The 22,375-nt window shown below is 56.4% G+C and overlaps 1 protein-coding gene and 1 long non-coding RNA gene across 8 annotated transcripts in view; one reads left to right on the forward strand and one right to left on the reverse strand.

Annotated features, from left to right (window-relative positions):
- Positions 1 to 22,375, reverse strand: part of WNT11 (Wnt family member 11) — a 24,158-nt gene continuing 1,783 nt past the window's right edge. For 2 of the 7 annotated variants that reach the window (XM_045371270.3, XM_045371271.3), the window contains 6 exons: positions 19,681 to 19,854; positions 9,925 to 10,160; positions 8,078 to 8,355; positions 5,083 to 5,375; positions 613 to 713; positions 1 to 431 (listed from right to left, as the gene is read on the reverse strand). In XM_045371270.3, coding sequence (XP_045227205.1) covers positions 298 to 431; positions 613 to 713; positions 5,083 to 5,375; positions 8,078 to 8,355; positions 9,925 to 10,160; positions 19,681 to 19,763 — 1,125 coding nt within the window. In that variant the 5' untranslated portion in view covers positions 19,764 to 19,854 and the 3' untranslated portion in view covers positions 1 to 297. Of the gene's footprint in view, positions 714 to 5,082; positions 5,376 to 8,077; positions 8,356 to 9,924; positions 10,161 to 19,680; positions 19,855 to 22,050; positions 22,319 to 22,375 lie in introns of those variants that run through there. The other 5 variants (XM_045371272.3, XM_074014793.1, XM_074014794.1 and 2 more) reach the window with 5 other exon arrangements.
- Positions 19,964 to 22,375, forward strand: part of LOC123568722 (uncharacterized) — a 10,451-nt gene continuing 8,039 nt past the window's right edge. Inside the window, exon 1 of the long non-coding RNA XR_006692204.3 lies at positions 19,964 to 20,819. This is a non-coding gene — a long non-coding RNA (uncharacterized lncRNA). The remainder of the gene's footprint in view (positions 20,820 to 22,375) is intronic.

Consider the following 22,375-nt stretch of genomic DNA (forward strand, 5'->3'; position numbering starts at 1 on the left):
TGCTACCCCAAAGAAAAAGCTATGTTTTATAAATATTTCTGTAGCTTCCACATCCCAAAGGAAGAAAAATCAAAAAAACAAAGGAAAACATTTACAACCCAAGCTAGTGGTTCCATGTGGTTGGCCCAGCAGGCTCTGACCCCAGGGTGGGCCAGGGGGTCCCGCAGAACATTCTGAAGAAGGCGGGCAGACCCGTTCCCGGAGGCTGGTCTCTGTGGCCCTGAAAGGTCACGTCTGTATCAGTCTCACCAATCCCAAGCCCCGCTCCTTAGACCAGCCCATGGGCACTCCAGGACCTCAGGCTGCCAAGTTATTTTTAATCTTGTCGGTTTCCTTTGATGTCCCGGCCCTCCTTCCAGGGTGGCCAGACCTTCTGTTCCTGGTGGCTTCCAAGTGAAGGCAAAGCACAAGCCGCCTCCCATGCCTGGCATCTGGAATTCACAAGCAGAATCCATGGAGTGTCTCCAGACCCCTGGCCCCAGGTGCTGAGGGTCCTTGAGCAGAGTCCTCGCTCCTGCATGGGGCGGAGGGCAGGGCCTCACTTGCAGACATAGCGCTCCACGGTACGCTCACACCTGCGGCAGGTGACGTAGCAGCACCAGTGGTACTTACAGTGGCACCGCTCCACCACGCGGTCTGTGTAGGGGTTGTAGCCACGCCCGCAGCACATAAGATCGCAGCTGTCACTTCCATTGGATGTCTTGTTGCACTGCCTGTTGTGGGGGCAGGAAGGAGGTCAGTGCATGCCTTGGTCACCGACCCACCAACACCCCATGACTCCCAGCCAGGCAGCCGGCAGCATCTCCTATGACTCCCAGCCAGGCAGCTGGCAGCATCTCCCATGGCCACCGACTCAGCCCTTCTTAGAAGCTGTCTTGATCTTTGGGGACTTTTAAACAATCCTCTTACCTGAAGGTACTTCTAACTTTTCCCTATATTTCTAATAAGGGGTTACCAAAATGATGGAGCTATTTTCTTTTATTTTTTCTGAGATGGGGTCTCACTCTGTTGCCCAGGCTGGAGTGCAGTGGTTGTGATCATGGCTCCCCTCAGCCTTGACCCCCACCTCCCCGCCAACCCAGGCCCCCGGCTCAAGTGCTCTTCCCACCTCGGCCTCCTGAGTAGCTGCGACTACAGGCACACACCACCATGCCTGGCTAATTTTTTAATTTTTATTTTTGTAGCGATGGAATCCTACTATATTGCTCAGGCTGGTGTTGAACTCCTAAGCTCAAGCAATCCTCCCACCTCAGCCATCCAAACTGCTAGGATTACAGGCATGAGCTGCCGTGCCCAGCCTTGTTTTGTTTTCTTGGAGGTATCTTTTTTCTATTTCTTCTACTTCTAAATACTGGAAAGACCCTCCCACCAATCTAATAATCCTACCTTTATGTGTTTATGTGTAATTTTTTTTTTTTTTTTTTTTGAGACAGAGTCTCGCTCTGTCGCCCAGGCTGGAGTGCAGTGGTGCAATCTCAGCTCACTGCAACCTCTGTCTCCTGGGTTCAAGCGATTCTCCTGCCTTAGCTTCCCAAGTAGCTAGGATTACAGGCATGTGCCACCACACCCAGCCATATTTAATGTTTAATTAAATATTATGAGAGATGTAAAGACCATTTGATTTTTAGAATCCTAGCATAAATGCTGAAATACTAGAAGCCCCAGTGGGCATTGGACATGCTGCTCGTGGAGGAAGAGGGGTCTGTTGGCCATGTGCCTCCTGTGGGTCAGGCACTCCCTCCAGTGTCTTATCTTAGTGGAGGTGCTCAGGGCCCTTGGGTCAGTGGTATTATTATGTCCATTATGCAGATGAAAACAGGCTCAGCAAAGGGCAGAGGCTTAAACTCGGGGACTAAAACTAAGGCCCTGGCTTGCTCTCCCTACCCTAAAGGGCGGGGCGTGGAAGCCGGCAGGGGCTGCATTTCTTCCCAAATGTGGGATGCGAAGGCATTGAAGGTCCCTATAAAATGCAAACATGCTTCCACTGCTCTCAGTTCTTCTGTCTAGTGACAAATCATCTGTTCAGACTGGTGGCTCCTCTAGCCAGGCTGAGGCTAGACAGGGAGTGTTTTCATGAGATGTAGCTGCGGACAGAGCAGCAGGGGGCTGGGGCACTGACAGGGACAAATGGTCCCCACATGTGGACTGAGGAATCCCAGAATGTCCAATGTGGGAAAGTCCTAGAGACGACCGAATGCAATCCTCATATTTACTGATGGGGAAACAGACACAGAAGGGAGAGGGGCCTTGCCCGGGGTGAGTACAAGGTCTTGAGAGTCCAGGAGGGCTTCCTGGAAGAGGAGAGGCCATCTAGGCCATTCATGAAGGAGGAGCAGCACTCCACCGTGCAGAGGAGGGAAGAAGTGCTGGGGTAGAGGGAATAGCCTGGGCAAAGGCAGAAGACCAGGCCTGCCCTCAGAACAGTGAGAGCAGATGGAAGGGGAGAGCTGGAGGCCCGGAGGAGGCTGATCAGTACTGGGGGAGAGGCCAGGCCTGAGCTGGAAGGGGCCATGGGCAGAAGGAGGGGAGCATCTGGGGAGAGCCAGCCAGTGACAAGTAAGTGGGGGCTGCCAGCAGTTCCCGGAAGAATACATGCCCCACAGCTGGACAGACCTGGGTTCAAGCCCCAGCTCTGCCACTTAGTGGCTGTGTGACTTAAGGCAAGTCACTGAACCTTTTTGGGCTTTGTTTGGTCACTCAGCATCCATGAGTTCCCCCTCAGCCTTCTCCTGAAGGCTCTGGCTGAGCACTCTACCCTGAGTGGTAGGACGGAGACAGGGTTCTTTTTTAAATTTCTGGATCCCTGACATGCATTGTCTGAAAACTTGGCTTCCAATGTCAGATTCAGACAAGGCCCAGGTGCCTGGGACCAGGATTGGGGCCAGTGGGGCCACAGGCCCAGGGAAGGGCCATTGGGATGCCTGGCTCCCAGGGCACAGGGTGGCTCAAACTGTGGGTGGTGGGGGATGTGTGGGTTTCAGAGGTGCGAGCCTCTGGAAGAAATATGACAAGAGGGCTAGGGTTTGGAATATTGACTGCAGATTAGGCCTCGGTTTCCCCAGGTTAGATTTGAGGAGGCTGCCAGGTATCTTCCACAGTGAGGGAGCCAGCCTCTAGAGATACCCCACATGCACACACCTTGCACAGTTCACCAAGCTCACTTACATCCAACCCCCAACCTAATCATCAATCTCACATTTCCCCTCCTCTAGGAAGCCTTCCTTGATGTCCAGGCTGGATCAGGGACCCTCTGGGCTCCCCTCACACCAAGCTTTCCTGTCATGACCTGAGCCCTTGGGGATCCCCCACCAGCACCTACCAGAGCCAGGCAGAGATACAGCTGACCTGCAGTCTCATGTAATGGGCACGAGAAATGTCTGTGGTTGTGAATTACTGAGAAATTGGGGCTGTTTGTTACCGCAGCAAAAGCCAACTAACACAGATGCCTGCAAGGGCCTTCCCTGGGGAAGGACTGGAGCCGCAAGGCAGGAGACCTGTGGGGGCTGCGAAGGAAGCAGGAGGATGGGTGGTGCTGTGGGCGGGGCCTCCTCATCAGGAGGGAGGGGCGACTGGGAGAGAGGGCACAGTGGGAGGGGAGACTGCCCAGGACGGGAGGGGAGAGGGAGATGCTAGGTACGTGTGCTTGGAGATCACGCGACAACCCTGTGTGCCCTCCCCACTGTGCGGAAGACAAGCCTGAGCCTCAGATCAGTGAAGGATGTGCTCAAGTCCCCCTGCTGTGCCCTCCCTGACACACACAGAGCTGCACATGGATCCAGGAAGACCCTTTCTTCACCCTCGGGTCCTCTGTGGGCCTCCTGCAGCCCTCCATGTTCTAGAATCCTCCTCTAACTCCCCCATCCCCATCTACCTCAGCCCAGCCTCTGGCTTCTGCCTGTCTCCTTGGCCTGACCTGGTTCCATCTTCCCTCTGTCGACCCCCTCAATCTGGCCTCCAGATGGGAGCCTGGGCCTCCTCACAGAGCCTGCTGCCCTGGCCTGTGGGGATGCAGCCCCCCAGCCCACCCCTCCCTCTCCTGGAGACAGGAACGTGGGCTGCGGAGGAAGTCAACGCTGGCTGTGCACCAACTATGTGCCAGACACGTTCCCAGACACCCACTCTCTGGTGCAATATTCTTTTAACCCCGAGAACACGAGTTTTGTGGAATGCTATTAGGGGCTCCTTAATAGAAGCGTTCCGTGGCCAAACACCTCTGGGAAACACTGGCTTAAACAGATCTTTACTGCAGATTCCTCAGAGCCTTTCATATGTTCTAGTGCCTTGTGAATTGCCAGAGAATTTCCCAAAAGCATGTGATGACAGAGCTCTTTCTCTCGTAGATCGGGACCAGCTTTCGCCAGCACCGTCTTCAGGAAATGCTGCTTGTGCAGTCCTCACCAACCCCACCCAGCACACAGTAGGTCTGCAGTCACCCCTGGCTCCCTCACTCTCCTGTCCTGAGCCGACTGCAGCAGTTGTGACTGGGGCTGTGGTAGGGTTCCAGGCTCAGGGTCCCCAGGAGGAGATGGGAGGAGCAGGGGGCCGGGGAGAGGGCTCACAGAGGCGAGGACACAGGGGCAGTGTCGCTGCATGGAATGCAGGCAGACATCGCTCTCCCTCACTCATTGTAGGCTGTCCCCATCTCCCCTGGCACCTCAGTCCCTTTGCTGTGCAACGAGCAGGCTGTATGGCCTTTACCCTTCATCTGTTCATCTGCCAAACATTTTCTGAGCACCTATCTTATGTTGGGCAGCCTCGTTCCTGTCCCGTCTCCCAGTAGCGTCATTGTCTCTTTGCATCTGTCTCCCCAGCTGGGGAAGGTAGAGCAGGAGCCTCCCATCAGCCCCCATTCCCTGGGCCCCTGCCAGGCACAGTGCAGAACAGGTGCTCCCAGCAGCTCTGCAGGGGACCCTAGGACCCTGGCATCTCCACTTAGCAGTTCTGGGGCCAACTCCCTCAACTGAGCAGGGACTCCATTCCCCAAATGCCACCTGAGTCCCTGCTGTGTGCATGGCCCTGAGTTGGGGAACAGTATGTGCAACACAGGTGACCCTTTCCCACCAAGGTGGCGGCAGGCCTCACCTGTCTTGTGTTCCGTGGGAGCCCACCTTCTCATTCTTCATGCAGAAGTCAGGTGAGCTCTGCAGATAGACGAGTTCTGAGTCCTTCACAGGCCGGATATCCAGGTCTTTGGGCACCAGGTGCTTGCGGGTGCCCATGGGTCGGTGCACTACCTTGGTGGCCGACAGGTATCGGGTCTTGAGGTCAGCAGCCACATCCCGTAGCTCCTGCAGCCCCTTCCAGCAGGTGCGGATGGAGCAGGAGCCAGACACCCCATGGCACTTACACTTCATTTCCAGAGAGGCGCGCAGAGCCTGCAGACAGGGGAAGGCGTCGGCTGGGTGGCCAGAGTCCCCTCCCTGGCCTGCCCCAGGACCCCAGCCCCACCCACCCATGGCTGGGTGCTCAGGGAGTCACTGCCTGCTGGAGCCTCAAGTGATAGAGCTTTTTGCTTTAAAGCTTGGAGGTGGTATGGGCCTTCCTGCAACCTTGGGGGACAGCTGAGGGGCAGGAAGAAAGGCATTTGCAGGGATAGGGATGTCATTATTGAGCACCTACTGTACACCAAGCGCTCTAACGCATAATGGAGATTGATCACCACAACAGCCCTTCAAGGGAGGTATCCTAACTTCCCCCATTTTAAAAAGAAGAAACAATAGCTCAGAGAGGCTAAGTCTCATGCCCAAGGGTGCAGTCAGAAAATCAAGGAGCTGGGATTTGAACCCAGATCTGAGGGTGATTCCAAAAGTGGTGGCTTTTAATTGTTCCATGCTTTTTCATTCACTAAATGCTTGCTGGAAAAAAGGAAGAAAAGAAGAGAAGGAAGGAAGGGAGGAGCGTAGGAAGGGGAGAAAAGGCAGGGGTGAGTGCAGGGGGCACCTCCCTGCCACCTGGCCGGCTTTCCCCCCACTGCCAGTGCTCCTGCCAGGCCACCCTCAGCAAGCCACGTCACCACTCAGGGCCTCTGTCTTCTTTCGTGCAAAGCGAGCACATAATTCCTGCCCTGCAGAGAGCTGTAAGGATGAAATGAGATGGCACACACAAAAGGGTTTTGTGAACCATAAAAGTTAAATCAATGCTGGTTTTGAAAAATCCATTTAAGTAATAACGATGGCGGAGACCCCTTGGGCTCAGAGGCTTGGGGAGCCTCTTGCCCTGGCTTCAAAAAGGACTCGGGCCCACCAGCTTCCCTGGGCCTCAGTTTCTCCATTCATACCTGAGGGGCAGAAGTTAGATGCCTTCTACAGGCCTTCCAGTTCTGCCTTTTAAACCCTTCTTTCAACACAAGACTTGGATTCCCCTGCCCAGGCCTGCCCTCCTGCCTCTCCTGTTCATAGACCTGCAAGAGTCATGGGAACCTGGGTCCATCCCCTGCATTAGAGAGATGGAGAAACTGAGGCACAGAGTGGGCAGGACTTGCCCAAGACAAGTGAGTTAGTGGGGAAGCTGGCCAAGGTCCCAGGGCTCCTCTCCTCTCCAGTGCCAGGAAGTGAGGACCCAGGGAGTACTTTTGGGTACCCAATCTGGAATTTGCTGAGAAAAGTCTATGGAGGTCACAGGGATGAAGTCAGCAGGACTGCAGGGCACCGAGGCACTGGTGAGCCATCGAGGGAAGGTGAACTAGGTTCTGCTGCTCAGCATAAGCTGGGGGAAGGGGCCTGGAACTTCCCGAGGTACTAAACATGTGTTTGCGATCTCATTTAATCCTCAGCAGCCCTGCAGCTTTCGGGGATACTGGCCCCTTTTGCAGATGGCCTCAGGGACAGTCCTGATTTGCCCTGAGGCTGAAGATCCTCTTTGGACTGCATGGTGGGGAGGGGAGGGCTGTGCCCCTGGCAGCATGTGGCGTCCAGCTGGCCTGGCCATGATGGTGGGCGTGGCCATGGTGGTGGGCGTGCAGGCCGCTGGTGAAGGGCTCGCACTGGGTTTCATGAGCAGGGGTCGGGGACAGGTAAGCAGGGCCAGGAGGCAGGAGTCCTGAGTTCCTGGCCAGGCTTTGCTATAGATCCACAGTATGATTTGGCCTCAGTTTCCCTAACTGTCCAAGGATGGCCTGGACATCCTAGAATCCTCACACAAGTCAGACCCTTGAGAGCAGATGAGGCCACGGAAATCCCTGAACTTGGGAGTCCCACAGTCCTGGGCTCTATCGTGCTGTAGGTCTGAGCCACTGAAGTGCTTTCAGCCTCACTTAGTGCCTCTGTAAAATGGGGCTAAGGGGTGCAGGGAGGAGCTAATGAGATGCCATCTGCACATGCAGCTCTGGCCAAGTGGCCATCCCTGCCATTCACGGTCCTTTCTCCATCTGTGAAAAGGGGACAACAAGGCCTGCCCGAGTTGTTCTGTGACCACAGAACAGAAATGTATGGAGCAACAAGCACAGTGTCTGCAACACAGATTGGTAGAAAGTTCATTCACTTACGGGTCCACTCACCCCAGTCCTTTGGGCAGTGAGGTGAGGAATGAATGAAAACCTGATAGTAATGAATGCTGGAGGAAACTGTTCTAGCGGCTGCGGTGGGTATGGGTGGGAGTCCCCGTTACATCCAAGCAGATGAGCCCTTAGGATAGGCTTCTGTTGACCACAGCCCTCTCCACACCCTGGAGGGAGGGACAGCCTGAGGAACATGACAGATGGGGACTCAGCACCAGGTCACCTCCACCATTTTATAGATGGGAACAGCTGAGGCTAGAGAGGCACTGACTTTCCCAATGTCCCTAAGTGAGTTTAGTGCCAGAGCCAAGGCCAGAACTCAGAGCGCCTGACTCCTAGTTCAGTGCTCCTTCTGCTTGGACAACCCAAACCCCGGTGGACCCCCTGGAGGAGGAAAGCGAGACAAACCCCAAGCAGCTGGCAAGGGAAGGGCTGAGGATGAGGACGGTGTGAGGCACGTCAGGTGTGGGCCAGTCAGGGCCCGTCCCCCCGCACCCCCCACCATCGGGGCACGCTGGGTGGCCCTTTTCCGGCCAATGGTACAAGCACAACTATCTGGGGCTGGGTGGGGTGGGTGGTTACCTGTCTCCCCACTTCACTGTTGTGTAGACGCATCAGTTTATTGGCTTGGGATCCTGTTTTTTTCACCTTCATAGGAGCATCGGAAAACTTGGCCCCCATGAGGAGCCCGTAGCTGAGGTTGTCCGCACATCCTCCCCAGCGGTTCCCGGGCCCGGGTGGCTCACCTGGGACGGGGCCGCAGGAGCAGCCCGGCAGGTCGCCGGAGGTGCAGGCCCGGGCGATGGCGTGGCTGATGGCGGCGGCCGACAGCGCATACACGAAGGCCGACTCCCGGGTCCCTGGGGGTGGGAGGGAAAGGTCAGCTGCCCAGGTCAGACGTCCTCCTCCTTCGCCCACACCCTCATGTAACCAAGGTGGCGCCAGCAGGGGTCGGCACTAGGGCCATTGAGCTGTCACCCCTGCTTCCCCAATTCCTTCCGAATATACCAGCTGACAGCCACACTCGACCCACACCCACAGGCATGCCCTTGCCCACGTCCTCCTACTCATACTCACAGCTCTGGGCTTTCACCCACTTGCCCTGCACTGGCGTTAGGGGATGCTTTACAGTAGTGAAGCCCAGGCTCTGAGCTCCTGATGCACCAGACGAATGCACAAAGGGCCTGCTGTGTATGGACCCGTGTCCCCCTGAAGGATGTGTTCAAGTCCTGACCCCTGGACCTGTGAGCATAATCTTATGATGAAGTGGGGTCTTTGCACATGTAATGGGGCTTAGACAAGGTCATATCAGATCAGGGTGGGCCCTAGGCCAGTGGCTGTAAAAAGGGAATTTCGGATACACAGACACACAAAAAGGGAGCTTGCCCTGTGATGACAGAGGCAAAGAATGCCAAGGATGGCCAACTGCCACCAGGAGCTAGGGACGGGCCAGGAAGGATCCTCCTTGGCACCTTCAGGGGGAGCACGGCTCTGCTGACACCTCGATTTTGGACTTCCGGCCTCCAGAACTTCGAGACAATACACATCTGCTGTTTGCAAGCAGCTAGTTGTGGCCCATTGGACAGCAGCCCTGGGAAACAAATAGGGCACTCAGGAGCCTCAGCTGCGGGGTCCTGGCCATTGGTCCGAGCCCTGGCTCTGTCTCCTAACTAGCAAGCCACTTTCCCTTCTCCAGCCTCAGTTTCCTTAACTGTAGAATATGGGTGATAACACCTACCTCACAGGCTGGCTCTGGAGTTCAAATAATTCAGGAAGAAAGGAATTTGTCAAATATTAGCTGCTACTGTTTAGGACCCACAAGAAAAGTTATTACAGTGCAGGAGAGAGATTGCACCTACTGGGGCACTTCTGTCTGTCAAAAGCCTCCCTATTGTACATGGGTCCCCCAGACACCCCCCACCAGAAGCCACCACCTGCAGGAAGTCTTTGAGATGTTCTGTCTTTACACTGCTTTGTGCATGGTGCAACAGTTTCAGCAGCCCAGTTCAGTGTTACCTGTGGCACACCTGTCTGCCCTGAGGGTGGGCTCTATAGCATTCTTGTTTCTAGACTCCCCTCCCAGGAGCCTCCCTGATATGTGGCCTCAAGTACAGCAGGCCACAGCCCTGGCTCATTCCTTCATTCATGCATGGGGGCACACAGGTACATGTGCTGGTCTTCAGGCTCCCCTGCACTGATATTGCCACTCATCTATGTTTACTTATTTGTGAATTCATGCCTACACACCCATCTTATGATTAATTCATCCACCCATACCCCATTCATCCATGCCTGTATCCACCCGTCATTCATCCATGAATCCATTATCCACCCGCCCATGAACCCATCCCTCCATCTAAACACACAGATCGATGCCTGAATTCCTTCACCCGCACCCACACGCATTTAGCAGCTTTGCCAGCTCCTACCTCTCTCCAGGTCAAGCAAATAGTTGGGGGCGAGCTCGATGGAGGAGCAGTTCCAGCGCATGTCGGCGAAGGCCCGGCGACAGGCCTTCATGACCTCACGGGCAGCGTGCACCACCGTGTGCATGAGCTCCAGGTTGCTGCGGCACAGCTGCACCTGTGCAGACACCAGGCCCTCCAGCTGCTTGCAGTGTTGCGTCTGGTTCAGTGCCAGGGCTGCTGGTGTCTTGGACAGTGCCCTGCACACCATGGAAAGGCCATGACCGATGGAAGGAGAGACAGGGTTGTCAGGGGCCACATGGCCTCCAACCGCCCTTCTGACCCCAGCCTTTCCTTCAGTGGACTTTGCCTCCTGGTTTCCTGGCTCCTTCCAAGAAAGGCTCCCAAAGTGCCGGCTGGCAGAGCAGTGGATTCCCCTCCCACCCCGTGTGCCTTGGGCGCATCACTGTCCCTCTCTGGGCCTCAGGCCCTATTCATAACACAGGATCACAACCCCCATCCTACCTAAGCTTTATGATAATTATACGAACAAAACAGCTCTATAGTTCACAAAGCTCACCACTACCACCTGATTTAGTTCTCACACAGCTGTGAATTATTAGTCTTTATTCAACACTCATTCAACACTGAGCAGCTATGTGCCAGAAACCATGCGAAATGCTAGATTCTTATAATCACAATAATTATATATACTATTAACTGAAGCCTTACTAGATGCGCAACATGAGGTTGGAGTTTTTCATCATTGTTTCATGTGATTACTAAACCCATTTATTATGTTGTAAAGTCCCATATCCATGCAAGGAATTCCTAATAAAGGATTAAAGAGCCACTCAGTTTTGTGATGACCTGGAACTTGAAAATTTTAGTACCTAATCCAGACTTGGCCATTAACTCGTTGTGTGATGTTTGATAGTTCATTGCCCCTCTTCGGGCCTCTGTGTTTGTACTTATAAACTGTATTTCCCAGAATGGGCTCCAGTGAGACACTGACAAAAGGGATCCATTTGGGGAACACAATGTACTATGTCCCTGCTTGGAGAGTCAGGATGCATATTTACATTTTAAAGGCCCTGAGAAGTCCTGCAGCAAAGCAACAGGCTTGGTTTTGTTTAACTCAGGGAGTCTATTGAGTATATTGAGCACAGAGCCCTTTGCTTGAGGCTGCTGACCTCATCCATGCTTTGGGAAATGTTAGCCTAGTGGGTCTCTGTGAACCCTGGTGATGTTAGAGGACCCAAGAGCCTCCCAGATCCCAGCTCTGGGCACCTCGGTTCCAAGACTCTAGGACCAGGTTCCTCCTGGATCTGCTGTTCTCCTAGGCCTTCTCTGAGGGGCAGGCTGCATCGACGGCACTTAAGGACCCCACAACCCTAAAAGACTCCATATGGACTCACTCCCAGTCCCCCCACCCAAGCAGGGGCCGTCTGGAACCCAGAGTCAGCTGGCCTTCAGCAACCCAGCAGAGACCCAGGAGGGACAGGGAACCAAGAGGGGCCATTGTGCAGCCAGAAGGGCTGAGTGCCCCGCCTGCTGTGGCCCCAGCGGTTCTCGCCCAGGGTCAGGGCTGAGACCTGGCAAGGTAGAGATCCTAGAACCCCTGAGCTGAGTTCTGAGGGAGGCAGCCCATTGCCAAGGGCACTGCATAGGCTTGGGTAGACTCCAGGCTAGTCACTCCCCTTGCTACCTTGAGCAAGTCACTTAACCTCTCCTCTCCCACCAACCTCCCAGTATTAACTGAGGGCTTAAATCAGACAATGTGTGTCACACGTTCTGCCCAGGGCTGACGCTCTGTGGTCAGTGGTCAGTGATGGAAGCTACTACAATTACCACCTTGGTGGTCTTTTCCTACCTGGGGGCAGCCTCCCTGGACCTGCCTAGTCAAGGCCAAGGGCTGCCACTTGACATTCAGAGCCCCTCAAAGCCTGGCCTCCCAGCTCTCCCCAGCCACCCATCCTCATCCTGACATCCAGCTATACCAGGTTCTTGACTTCTCTGAAAGGAACTGTCTTGCCACTATGCCTTTGCCCAAGCTTTTCCTGATGCCAGGAATGCCTTTCCCCCTGCTTCTGGACATGAATGAATAAATGAACTTGATCTACTTGTGGAAGAAGTATTTTCTAAGCACCAACTCTTCCCAGACTCATTTGGTAATGAACATGACATAGATCCTTCCCTCAAGGATCCCCTAGTCTAACGGCTGGATAAAGCTATCAACAGTTATAAATCAATGACCCAGCTGTTCTCGCTCCTGGCCTGGCCCCAGGAAGAGCACAAGCTTTCGACACCAGCTGTGTGACCTAGGTAAGTTACCCAACCTCTCTGGGCTCCAGGTTGCTCATCTGTTATAAAGAAATGATAAGGCCAGGCGCGGTGGCTTACACCTGTAATATCCCAGCACTTTGGGAGGCCAAGGTGGGGGCAGATCATCTGAGGTCAGGAGTTTGACACCAGCCTGGTGAACATGGTGAAACTCTGTCTCTACTAAAAAAATACAAAAATTAGCCAGGCATAGTGGCACATGCCTATAATCCCAGCTGCTCAGGAGGTTGAGGCAGGAAAATTGCTTGAACCCAGGAGGCAGAGGTTGCAGTGAGCTGAGATCGCACCACTGCACTCCAGCCCGGGCGACAGAACGAGACTCTGTCTCAAAAAAATAAAATAAAATAAAAAGAGAAATAATTACTACTTCAAAAGGCTACGATGAGGCTGGGGGTTGTTGCTCATGTCTATGATCTCAGCTACTCTGGAGGCCAAAGTAGGAGAATCCTTTGAGGCCAGGAGTTCAAGACCACCCTGGGCAACATAGGGAGATCCCCCGTCTCTACCAAAAAGTAAAAAAGTAAAAAAGTTAGCCAGGTGTTGTGGTGCATGCCTGTAGTCCCAACTACTTGAAGGGATCACTTGAGCCTGGGGGTTTGAGGTTACAGTGAACTATGATTGCACTGCTGTACTCCAGTCTGGGTGACACAGTGAAACCCTGTCTACTGGAAAAAAAAAAAAAAAAAAAGGCTATGGTGAGACTTAAATAACAGAACGTAGGCAAAGTGTTTTAAACATTCATAGATGTGTAATCCCAGCACTTTGGGAGGCCAAAGCGGGTGAACCATGAGGTCAGGAGATCAAGACCATCCTGGCCAATGTGGTGAAACCCGGTCTCTACTAAAATACAAAAAAATTAGCTGGGTGTGGTGGTGTGTGCCTGTAGTTCCAGCTACTTGGGAGACTGAGGCAGGAGAATCGCTTGAACCTGGGAGGCAAAGATTGCAGTGAGCCGAGATTGTGACACTGCACTCCAGCCTGGCGATAGAGCGAGACTCCATCTCAAAAAACAAAACAAACAAAAAATTCATGGATGAAGCTAAGTCTCCCGCTTGTTGCCTAGCAAGTGCTGGACCAGACAGAGTGAGAAGGCCTGGGTTCTCACTCAAGCTCTGTCCTCTATGTGCTGGGCAAACTTGGGCAAACTATTGCCTCTCTCTGGGCATCAGCTACAACGTGGGGACCTCTCAGGGTCTTGCCAAGGCTGAATGATATGTGCTATGATAAGTACTCAATAGGTTCCTTCACTTCCTCCTGCCTCTCATGCTCTGCCATGCCCACCCATCCTATAACCCCCCAAAATAAAAACCTTCCCAGAGACCCAGAAAGCAGGGCCTGGTGCCTGTGGTTAGGGCAGTGCGACTCGCCCTGTGTAAGATCAACTGTGGTGTCCAGGGCAGTCTCCCCTCACTGCCACCCCCTAAACTGAGCCGGGAAATGTTTGGTGTGTCTAGATGCCAGCATATGGCACAGGGTGGGCCACACAGCAGCCCTCAGATGCGGTTTCTTGACCTAAATGAACTACTCTGGCCTGCCCTGGCCTCACCTTCTTGGGGAACCTGTTGCTGAACCCTGCCGTAATTCCTGGCGGGCTGTGACCACACAGAGGCACACGTCATCACTTCAGTGTGTTTCCTGGTTGTCAGCAGCCCCTCCACCTCCACCCAGCAAACCCTGTCCCTGCGTAAGGTGTCATCGCAGGGTAACAGCCCCACATGGGCATGGCCCTTCCTGGTTGACACAGCCTCCCACTTCACACCTCAGAGGGCGGCCCGGAGGGGATGATCAGCTCTGCTTTAAGGGCTGTGCTTGTCCAGCACCCCCCAGCAGGCCCCGTCATCCTTCTCAGTGAGGCTGTCAGTCCCTGCAGGCACTGGGGTCACTTCTCTCTGGGTGGTCCCCACCCAGCCCGTCCTGAGCCCGCTCTGCCGCTCGCCCTTGCCCAAGTTTCCTCCCGCTCCTTCTGAGCCAGCTTCCTCCATTTTCAAATGAGAAGGATGACGTGGGCGACAGCACATCAGCGTGTGGCCTAGCAGCAGGCTCATGGCACATGGTGGGCGTTCAGGCAGCGAAGGCGGCCTCCCATGTCTTTCCCTGGGCTCCAGCTCAAGCCACGGGGTGGGATGATGGGGGCCGAGCCTCTTCCCGGAGAGTTCAGTGCAGACAGCTTGTGAGTGCTGGGTGCTGCAGCTCTCAGGGAAGGGAGACTGGTGTTCCTGGTGCCTGGGTCTCCTTGGCTGGGACCCTGGGGTGAGCCCTGGAGCCACTTTGGGTCTCAGTTTCTCCAACCTCCTGAGAAGGCTGAGGGAGAAGGTGCTGTCAGAGCACCTTCCAGATGAAGCTCAGACTCCCCAGGTGGCCCGAGGGTAAATGAGAAGCAGATCCAGAGGCCTTGGTGGGCACAGAGCAGTGTGAAGGCCCAGGGGCCCGCCTTGGAGGCTGAGGCTGGGACAGGAGCAGGCTGCCATGCGTGCCAGGGAGGCCACCCGCCCACCGGGGCTGCAGGCAGAGATCGCAGGCGGGAGGCAGCAGATTCCACTCCCGAGGAGGGCCATGCGGTCATCTGGTAATTAGTGGTAATGACCGTTTCCAAATAAATCCCCCTTGGGGAGGTAATCAAGGATTAGGACGGGAGGCGGGGGAGTTCTCCTTGTGGACATCTCGCTCGCTTCACTCCAACAGACCCCTAATTGGAAACATTTCAGTTTATCTGGGGGTGGGGGCCTGGGGGAGAGGGTGGAAGAAAGGACAGGAGGGAACGCAGAGTTCACAGGCAAGGCCCAAGCTCAGTGCCCTACCAGGGTGGCGAGGCCTCCTCTCATTCAGGAGTTGGGGGCCTTGCTGGGACTGGCTGGGACAGAGACCTGGGTTCAAGCTCTAGCTCAGCAGCTCTCTCCCTATGCGACCTGGGGCAAGTCACTGCCCCTTGCTCCACCTCAATTTCCCCATCCATACTGCTCAATGCCCAAGAACAATGTAGGCTCTGACATTGGTAACACAAGTTGTCAAATGACTTCACTGAGGTACTTTCCTGGTGGTGCCAGCAACTCTACCCTCAGGCCGCTCTGGGGGACCTGGCCCAGGTAAGGCACCCTCAAAGGAGGGCTTCCTTCCTGGACCTGCACTTCACAGCATCCCTCTCCCTCTAGGCACAGGGGTCAGGTCACATGAAGAATTCTAGGCCAGAGACCTGGGAGCTGGGTTCAGGCTCCTTTAAGTGACCTGGGCCCCAAGGTCCCTCTCTGCAGTTCTGCAGCCCGGCCGCCCACGGTGTGGAATGATATTGCCAGCTCATTTCCAGGCGAGGCTTCGGCAGAGCTGGGCTCAGAGGGCCTCAGAAGGTGCCCCCACCAGCGCCACCCAAAATGTAGCCTGGCAGCTACCAGGAGAGAGATGGGATGAGGTCAACAGGTGGGGTGGGAGAGACCCTGATGCCCACATCTGTGCTTCTGGGGTGAGGAGGGGGCTGGTGAGGGCTTCGGGCTGGCTTAGGGACTCAGTATTGCCCTGGAATACCTGTGCTTCTGCATCTGTGGAGCCTGCTGACCCTGAGGTGGGAGAACAATGGAGTTGAGGAGACCCTGTTCTCCCAGACAGACTTTTGTCCCTCCCTTGCCCATGTCCCTTTGGGCTTTCCTGGGCCCACCTCATCCTGGTGCCCACGTGGCAGGGAGGATGGAGCAGGAACTCGGGCTGTAGGCCACCCAGGCAAGCCCAGCCTCTCCCCAGGCTTCCGTCTGTTCCCCTGGGGTAACCATGGGGAACCTCTCCCTCCATGATTCCTCAACTAACTCCTCAATTAGGCGCCAGGTCCAGGAACCAGGGGGAGGTCTAGGAACTTTGGAAGTGCCCCTTCTTCACCAGCCACCCCAGCTTGGGGCTGCAGCTGCCTGTCCAGGAAGAAGAAGCCCCTGGGGCCCCATAGCCTGAGAGTCCTCCTATTCCCTCCTAGGCTTTGTCCCAGGACTCCAGAGTGAAGAGGGATCCATCCAGCCGTTGTCCCCACTGTGTAGATAGAGAAATGGAGGCTGATGAAGGGCCTGGAGCCTTCAGATCCAGACCTGCCTGGAAATGACACTGGGTCCCCTTCACACCCGACTGCCCAGACCTCAGAGGTGGAAGCCCGTCCCCTTGGCCTCACACATGCTGACCCACCTGTGCAGCCCATCTTGCAAGGTAAAGCCCTAACAGGCCTTGGTCTGACGCTTCTCAACCAAGAAGCCAAAGGGGAGCTGCCACAGCGTCACCAGCTCCCATTATGCAAGTGGGGAAACTGAGGCCTGGAAAGGGCAGGGCTTACCCAGATCTGTACACAGCCAATCAGAGGCAGAGACAAGCTAGACCCCAGGCCTCCCGCATCCCGAGGTAGGGCTCCTTCTACCTCTATCTTAGAGCTGAGGAAACTGAGTCTCAGAAAAGCTAAAGCGATTGACCTGCAGAACTCAGGCTGGGCCTCACAGTCCCAGTCTGGCACCCTACTCTGCAGCACCATGGCCCTCTAGAGCCTCCTGGCCCCACCTCAGTGGGAGTGGCAGATGTGGGACTGCCCAGGGAAGGGGGCGGCCTGTATGGATGTTCCCAGCCAGCCTGGGCCTTTCCTCTCACCCCATCGCTTCCATGGTTCACAGGAGTGTGGGACTCCCCTCAAACCCTCCCGCTACCCAGGGAAGCCAAGAAGGGGGTGGGCAGCCTAGACCTGGGACCCCGAATACTTGAGGGGCTGGGAGTCTTCTGGTGCCTGGCCTGGGTGGAGGTAAGGTAGGGAAGGATCCCCAGGTTATTTCTGGGCAGGTGCCTCTATGGGCAGCCAGGTTCTGATCCCCTGTCCCCAGCCCCCATCCCACCAGCTCAGCCTGCGTCTCACGCACCCACCAGGTGAGCATTCCAGGCCATTGGGCCATGTTGGCCTTCAGTTCCTGTGTCAAGCGCCCCTTTCATCTCCAGCTCACTCTCCAAAGCCCAGGCCAGCAGAGGCTCCTGGGCGAGTCCCCGGCTTTCCAGCCTTACTGAACACTTTTCTGCTCCCAGCTGTGCTGGGGCTCACTGTGCCCAACAGGCCACAGAGCCAGGCAGCTTAACTCAAACCCTGCCTCCTCTGAGCTGTGACACCCTGCTAGAGTCCCCCATGCCTATTTCCTCTTCTGTGCAATGGGGGTAATAGCAGCACCCACCTCACAGGGTGGTTGGGATATTTAAATGGAACAATATACATAAAGCACTTAGAACGGTGCCTAGCACGCAGTGAGGCTGTGTGTGTGTAGACATATATGTACATATGCATACATATATGCACGTGGCCTACACATGTGTATCTATATCTACACATATACAATGCACACATAGATAATTGTTATTCTTACACTCTACCCCTTTTCCCACCTCTCTTTAATCCTCTCTTGCTAGACTATCACCTTCTCATAAGAGTGCAGTATGATCTAAATTAAATGACCCAGGCTCTTGGAGCAGCGTCTGGGGCACTTAGGAGTAGGCTCTTGTGGTGCCTGGTTTCTCCAGGTCTCCCCGCGCGCACTGTACGGCCTCCGGGGCTTCTGCTCATGCTGTGCCTCTCGCCTAGGATGCCTGCTTTGCATTCCATCTCTGACCATCCAGATCCTCCCTGTCCTTCCAATCTTGGCCCAGGCACCTCTCTTACGTAGAACTGACCACTCCTCCTCTGGGCTGCCATGCTCCCTCTGCTAGGACACAGACCATAGTCCACTTTGTATTTCTATATGTCCATCTCCCCCAAGAGGCTGGGGGCTTCTTTAAGGCACACAATGAGTCGCACTCATTTCTGTGGCAGCCTGACTGCAGTGGGGACAGAGGACATGGATATCAGGTTTAGCCAGCCGTCCATCCCACCACATGCCAGCATGGGGGCTTGTGTGCATCACACCCTTTGCAGGGCCTCAGTGTTGCCACTGTGGAGCAGGGATGAGCGTAGTGACCCTACAGGACTCTCATAGGCAGCAAATGCCACCCAAGCCCAGGGCAAGGCCTCTGACGCTCCTTCAGCCAATCCTCTCCTTCCCTGGACCTTAGTATCCTTATCTGTAAAATAGCGGTGGTGGATGAGAGAGCTTGGACTCACTGATCGGAGGTCCCTGCCAGCTGGAACAGTGCTGGGTACCCCGTAGCAAAACGAAGGTGGCTGATTTCTCACAGAACTCCTCAGGGACAGCTGGGAAAAGCTAGTGCCCAGGGCCGGGAGACCGCTGAGACCAGGCTTCTTCTTGTAAACAAGAAAGGCAGGAAGACGGGGTTCCCTCCTCGAATCATCAATTAATCAATAACTTGGCCCGAGAAGGGGCAGGCCAGTGACCTCCAGACTGTTTGCTGGTGGCGCAGCCACTATCACGCTGTCTTCCAACTAATTCACAAATCCTCTGCAGCGCCCTCCCCAGCCCCCACAATCTGCCCCCTGCTGTCTTATCTGCAGGCTCCCTGCCCCAGCCCCAAACTCCAGACCCTTGTCCTGTCCTGGACTTTCCCTCTGAGTGAGGCCCTCTGCCCACAGCGTCCTCCTCTCCATTGCCCGAACCAGCCAACTCCCGGCAGTGCGTCAGTCACTAGCGGCACAGCCCCGGAAAAGCTTCCTGGTGTCTCAAATCTGTGTCCCCACCAGGTGGGCTTCCTTCCTCTAGGACCCCAGAACCCCCCTCTGGTTTCTCCTCCAGCACTTGGACACTTGTGGAGTTATTTACAGCCTGGGCTTATCTCTCTTAGCTTAGAGGGCAGCTCCTCCAGGAAGGGGCTGGCATTTACTCCTCTCTTCACCACTTCCAGCCCCCTGAGCAGGCACTCCCTTCAGCTCGGCACCAAGCCTCTCTCTCCCTCTTACCCCTGCCTGAATAATTTCTATCTAAAGGAATGCCCTGCACATGTGCACAGCGGCATCTGACAGCTTCTGAGGTCCTTTCAGGAGCCTCTTCTCATCTGATTTCAGTGAGGTGGAGAGTCTCACCCTCCTGTGACAGAGGAGGACAAGGAGGCCCCAAGAGGTAGAGTGACACTTTCCCAAGGTCACCCAGGTGGAGGGGTCAGGAGTGTCTCAGCGGAACTCCCGCTAAAGTCAAGGAGACTGACTGACAAGGAACGCTCCTGGGCTGGCCGCTCTGGATTGCACCCCCTGAACAGAATGTCTTTTTCCATCTGCCCCTGCTGAGGTGGCCAGAAGCTCCGCGGCCCTTGCGCCACCGTCAGCTGCACAGGACCAGGCGCTTCCGTCGCGGTCCACGCCCGTCCCACTCCCTCTTCGCAAGCCTCCGGGAGGTAGGGACATTTTACAAACGGAGGCTTAGGGATGATTTGCCCACGACCGCCAAGCCAGCTTGGGCTCCCGGGTCTTGGTACGCTCGCACCATCCAGGGGACCCCATAACGCCCTCCGCCGCCCCAGTCCCCGGCCTGTGCGCGTGGATGCGGGGTCCCTACTCACAGCCACTTGATGCCATAGCATATGCCGGTCTGGAGCGCCAGGGCGAAGAGCAGCGCCTCGCAGACCTGCGGCCGCGCCCTCATCGTCGCGCAGCGGGCGCGCCCGGGGTCACACCCAGGAGGAGCCGCGCTGAAGTCCTCCGCCTGCACGGCCGCTGCTGGTCCTGAATGCCGCCTGCAGCCGGGAAGAGCGGAGGCGGCGGGTTAGGGCCGCGCGCGGGCGGGGGAGGCGTTTTATTCAAATTACAAAGGAGGGGTCGGGGCCCGGGGAGGCCTAGCGCAGCGGGCGTCCCCTCCCGCTCCGCCCGGCCCGGGGACGCGTCTCGCGCCTGGCTCGAATTAGGCGCGGCCGAAGGCGTGTCCCCTGCGGGGCCTGGGGCCCTAACGCGCTTTCGGGGCCCTAACGTGCTTTCGCGCCCCTCCGGCCGGGGCAGCCGAAAGGAGGGACAGGAGGCGGCAGAACCGGAGACCCCCGGAGAGATCGGGCAGACACAGCGAGAGGGACAATGACGCTCAAGAGGACAAGGCTGAGAGACACGGAGGCAGAGGGGAAACTCGGACAGACGCAGACTTGGGACGGAAAGGAGAGGAATGAGGAATCAGGAGTCCGGGCAAGGCAGCAGCGTCGAGGCCCCGGTGCTGGGGCTTATCCCTGCAATATTGATCATTAGTTATTAGGGCCTCGGCAATTCTCTTTGCCAACCGTGCCTCAGTTTACCTCCTCAGTACGCTGGGGCAGTTCGGCACAGTTCCGCTTTTATAAAGAACGTTCCCTGGCCGGGAAGGGTGGCTCACGCCCGTAATCCCAGCACTTTGGGAGGCCGAGGCGGGCGGATCACCTGAGGTCAGGAGTTCGAGGCCAGCCTGACCAACATGGCAAAATCCCGTCTCTACTACGAATACAAAAAATTAGCCGGGCATGGTGGCGGGCGTCTGTAATCCCAGTTACTTGGGAGGCTGAGGCAGGAGAACCGCTTGAACCCGGGAGGCGAAGGTTGCAGTGAGCCGAGATTGCGCCTCTGCACTCCAGCCTGGGCGACAAGAGCGAAACTCCGTCTCAAAACAACAACAACAACAACAACGACGACAACAAAAACTTTCCTAACACGATCGTATCTGCTCCTCCCAGCACCCCGTGAGGTAGGTACTATCACTGCCTGATCTTACAGATGAGGAAACTGAGGCGCAGAGGTGGAGTTGTTCAGCTAGGGAGCGGCAAGCCGGGTGTCCGGCGAAATCAGGAAATGGGGCTTGCTCGGGGCCCCTCTTTCTCGCTGTGGGAAGGGAAGGATGGGAAACGGGATGGTAGGGCTCTTTGTAGAGGGAGGATCCGGAGTCTCCAAGACAGTCTTTAGCCGCCCCACTTTGGAGGGTGGGGGTGGGGGCGGGGGCGTGTGAGCCGGGACTGGGCAGCCCAGCCTTGGCGAAGCGGGGAAGCTCCCGGGGCTGGCGCGGTGTTGCCTCTGGCCTCCAGGCGGCGCCCTCGGGCCGCGAAGGAGCCGCTGCCCCGCCCGCCCGCAGCCCGCGGAGCCGCTTTCTCCGCTTTTTTTCTCCTTCACTTCATTCTCACCTCATTAACTCCCTTCCCAGCTTCTCCCAAATTTACCAACACCTGGCGTTCGCCCGGAGTCAGACACAGCCCCAGCCTCTCTTCTCTCGGGAGGAGCAGAGACAAAGGGATTCCTTCCTAAGGGTTTGGGGAGTTGGAAAAGGAGGCGCCCACGGTAGTGAGGGGCGCTGGAGCAGAAAAGGGACGTTCCTATCTGGCTCTGTGAGCTTGAGCAAGCCCTCAGCCATCCCAGCCTCGGTGTCCCATTTCATAAGAAGGAGGAACGGGGCTTCACCGTGCGTTCCCCGAGGACCCCGTCTCCCTGCAGCCTGCGGGGCTCCGCGCCCCTCTGCTGTTTGCACCGCGACGCCACCTGCGTGGCGCGTTCCTGCGCGTGGGTCGTCAGCGCGCACAGAGGGGAAGCCCCACTGTTTTCTGGAGCCTGTCGGCAAAACTCACAGGAAGGCGAGGAGAAGCCTGGATCTCACGGTTCTTTTCCTCCGCAGAGCCCCTTAGCTAGCGCCCAGCACAAGGGCGCCTGCTACAAACATGCCGTCAAGGCTGGGGGTTTCAGCGGGGTTCCCCGTGTAACCCAGCCCCGTCCTCCCACCCAGCCTGTATCCAACTCCTTTGTCTTCCTGGTTCTGCAAGTTTCCCGCACTTCTCAGAACAAGAAAAATATCCGCTGGACATGGAGGAGGGAATCAAAACTCCAGTCACCGTCTTCCCCTCTCCCAAAGTGAGCCGCCCCGCGAAGGCACCCGGCATTCCTGAGTCGGGAGGGGGCGGGGGCTGCACGAGGACGGAGGCGCGCGGACTCACAGCGGGGGATCTGTGTCTAGCCTGGTCTTCTAGGGAGAGGAGGAGCGGCCTAGGTCGCACAGCGGACGGGGACCCAAGGCCTCCAGCCCCGCCCGGCTCTTTCGGTGCAGCTCCGGCTGTCCCAGGGCTCTCCCTCCGCCGCCCAAGCTCGTCGCGGGGGGAGGCAGCGCCGGGCCCGAGCCTCTGGGTCCTGACGCACTGTTCCTGTCCCTTGTACCAGCGCCCGGGAGAGCCGCGCGGGCCGTGGGGTCACTCTCCGCCTGAGCCTGCGGGTCAGGGTGCACTCGCCTCCCGAAGCCCTCAGTCCGCCAGGGGGCGCTAAGCC

The sequence above is a fragment of the Macaca fascicularis genome, chromosome 14 (assembly GCF_037993035.2).
Source record: "Macaca fascicularis isolate 582-1 chromosome 14, T2T-MFA8v1.1".
In the NCBI taxonomy this organism is placed as follows: Eukaryota; Metazoa; Chordata; class Mammalia; order Primates; family Cercopithecidae; genus Macaca; species Macaca fascicularis.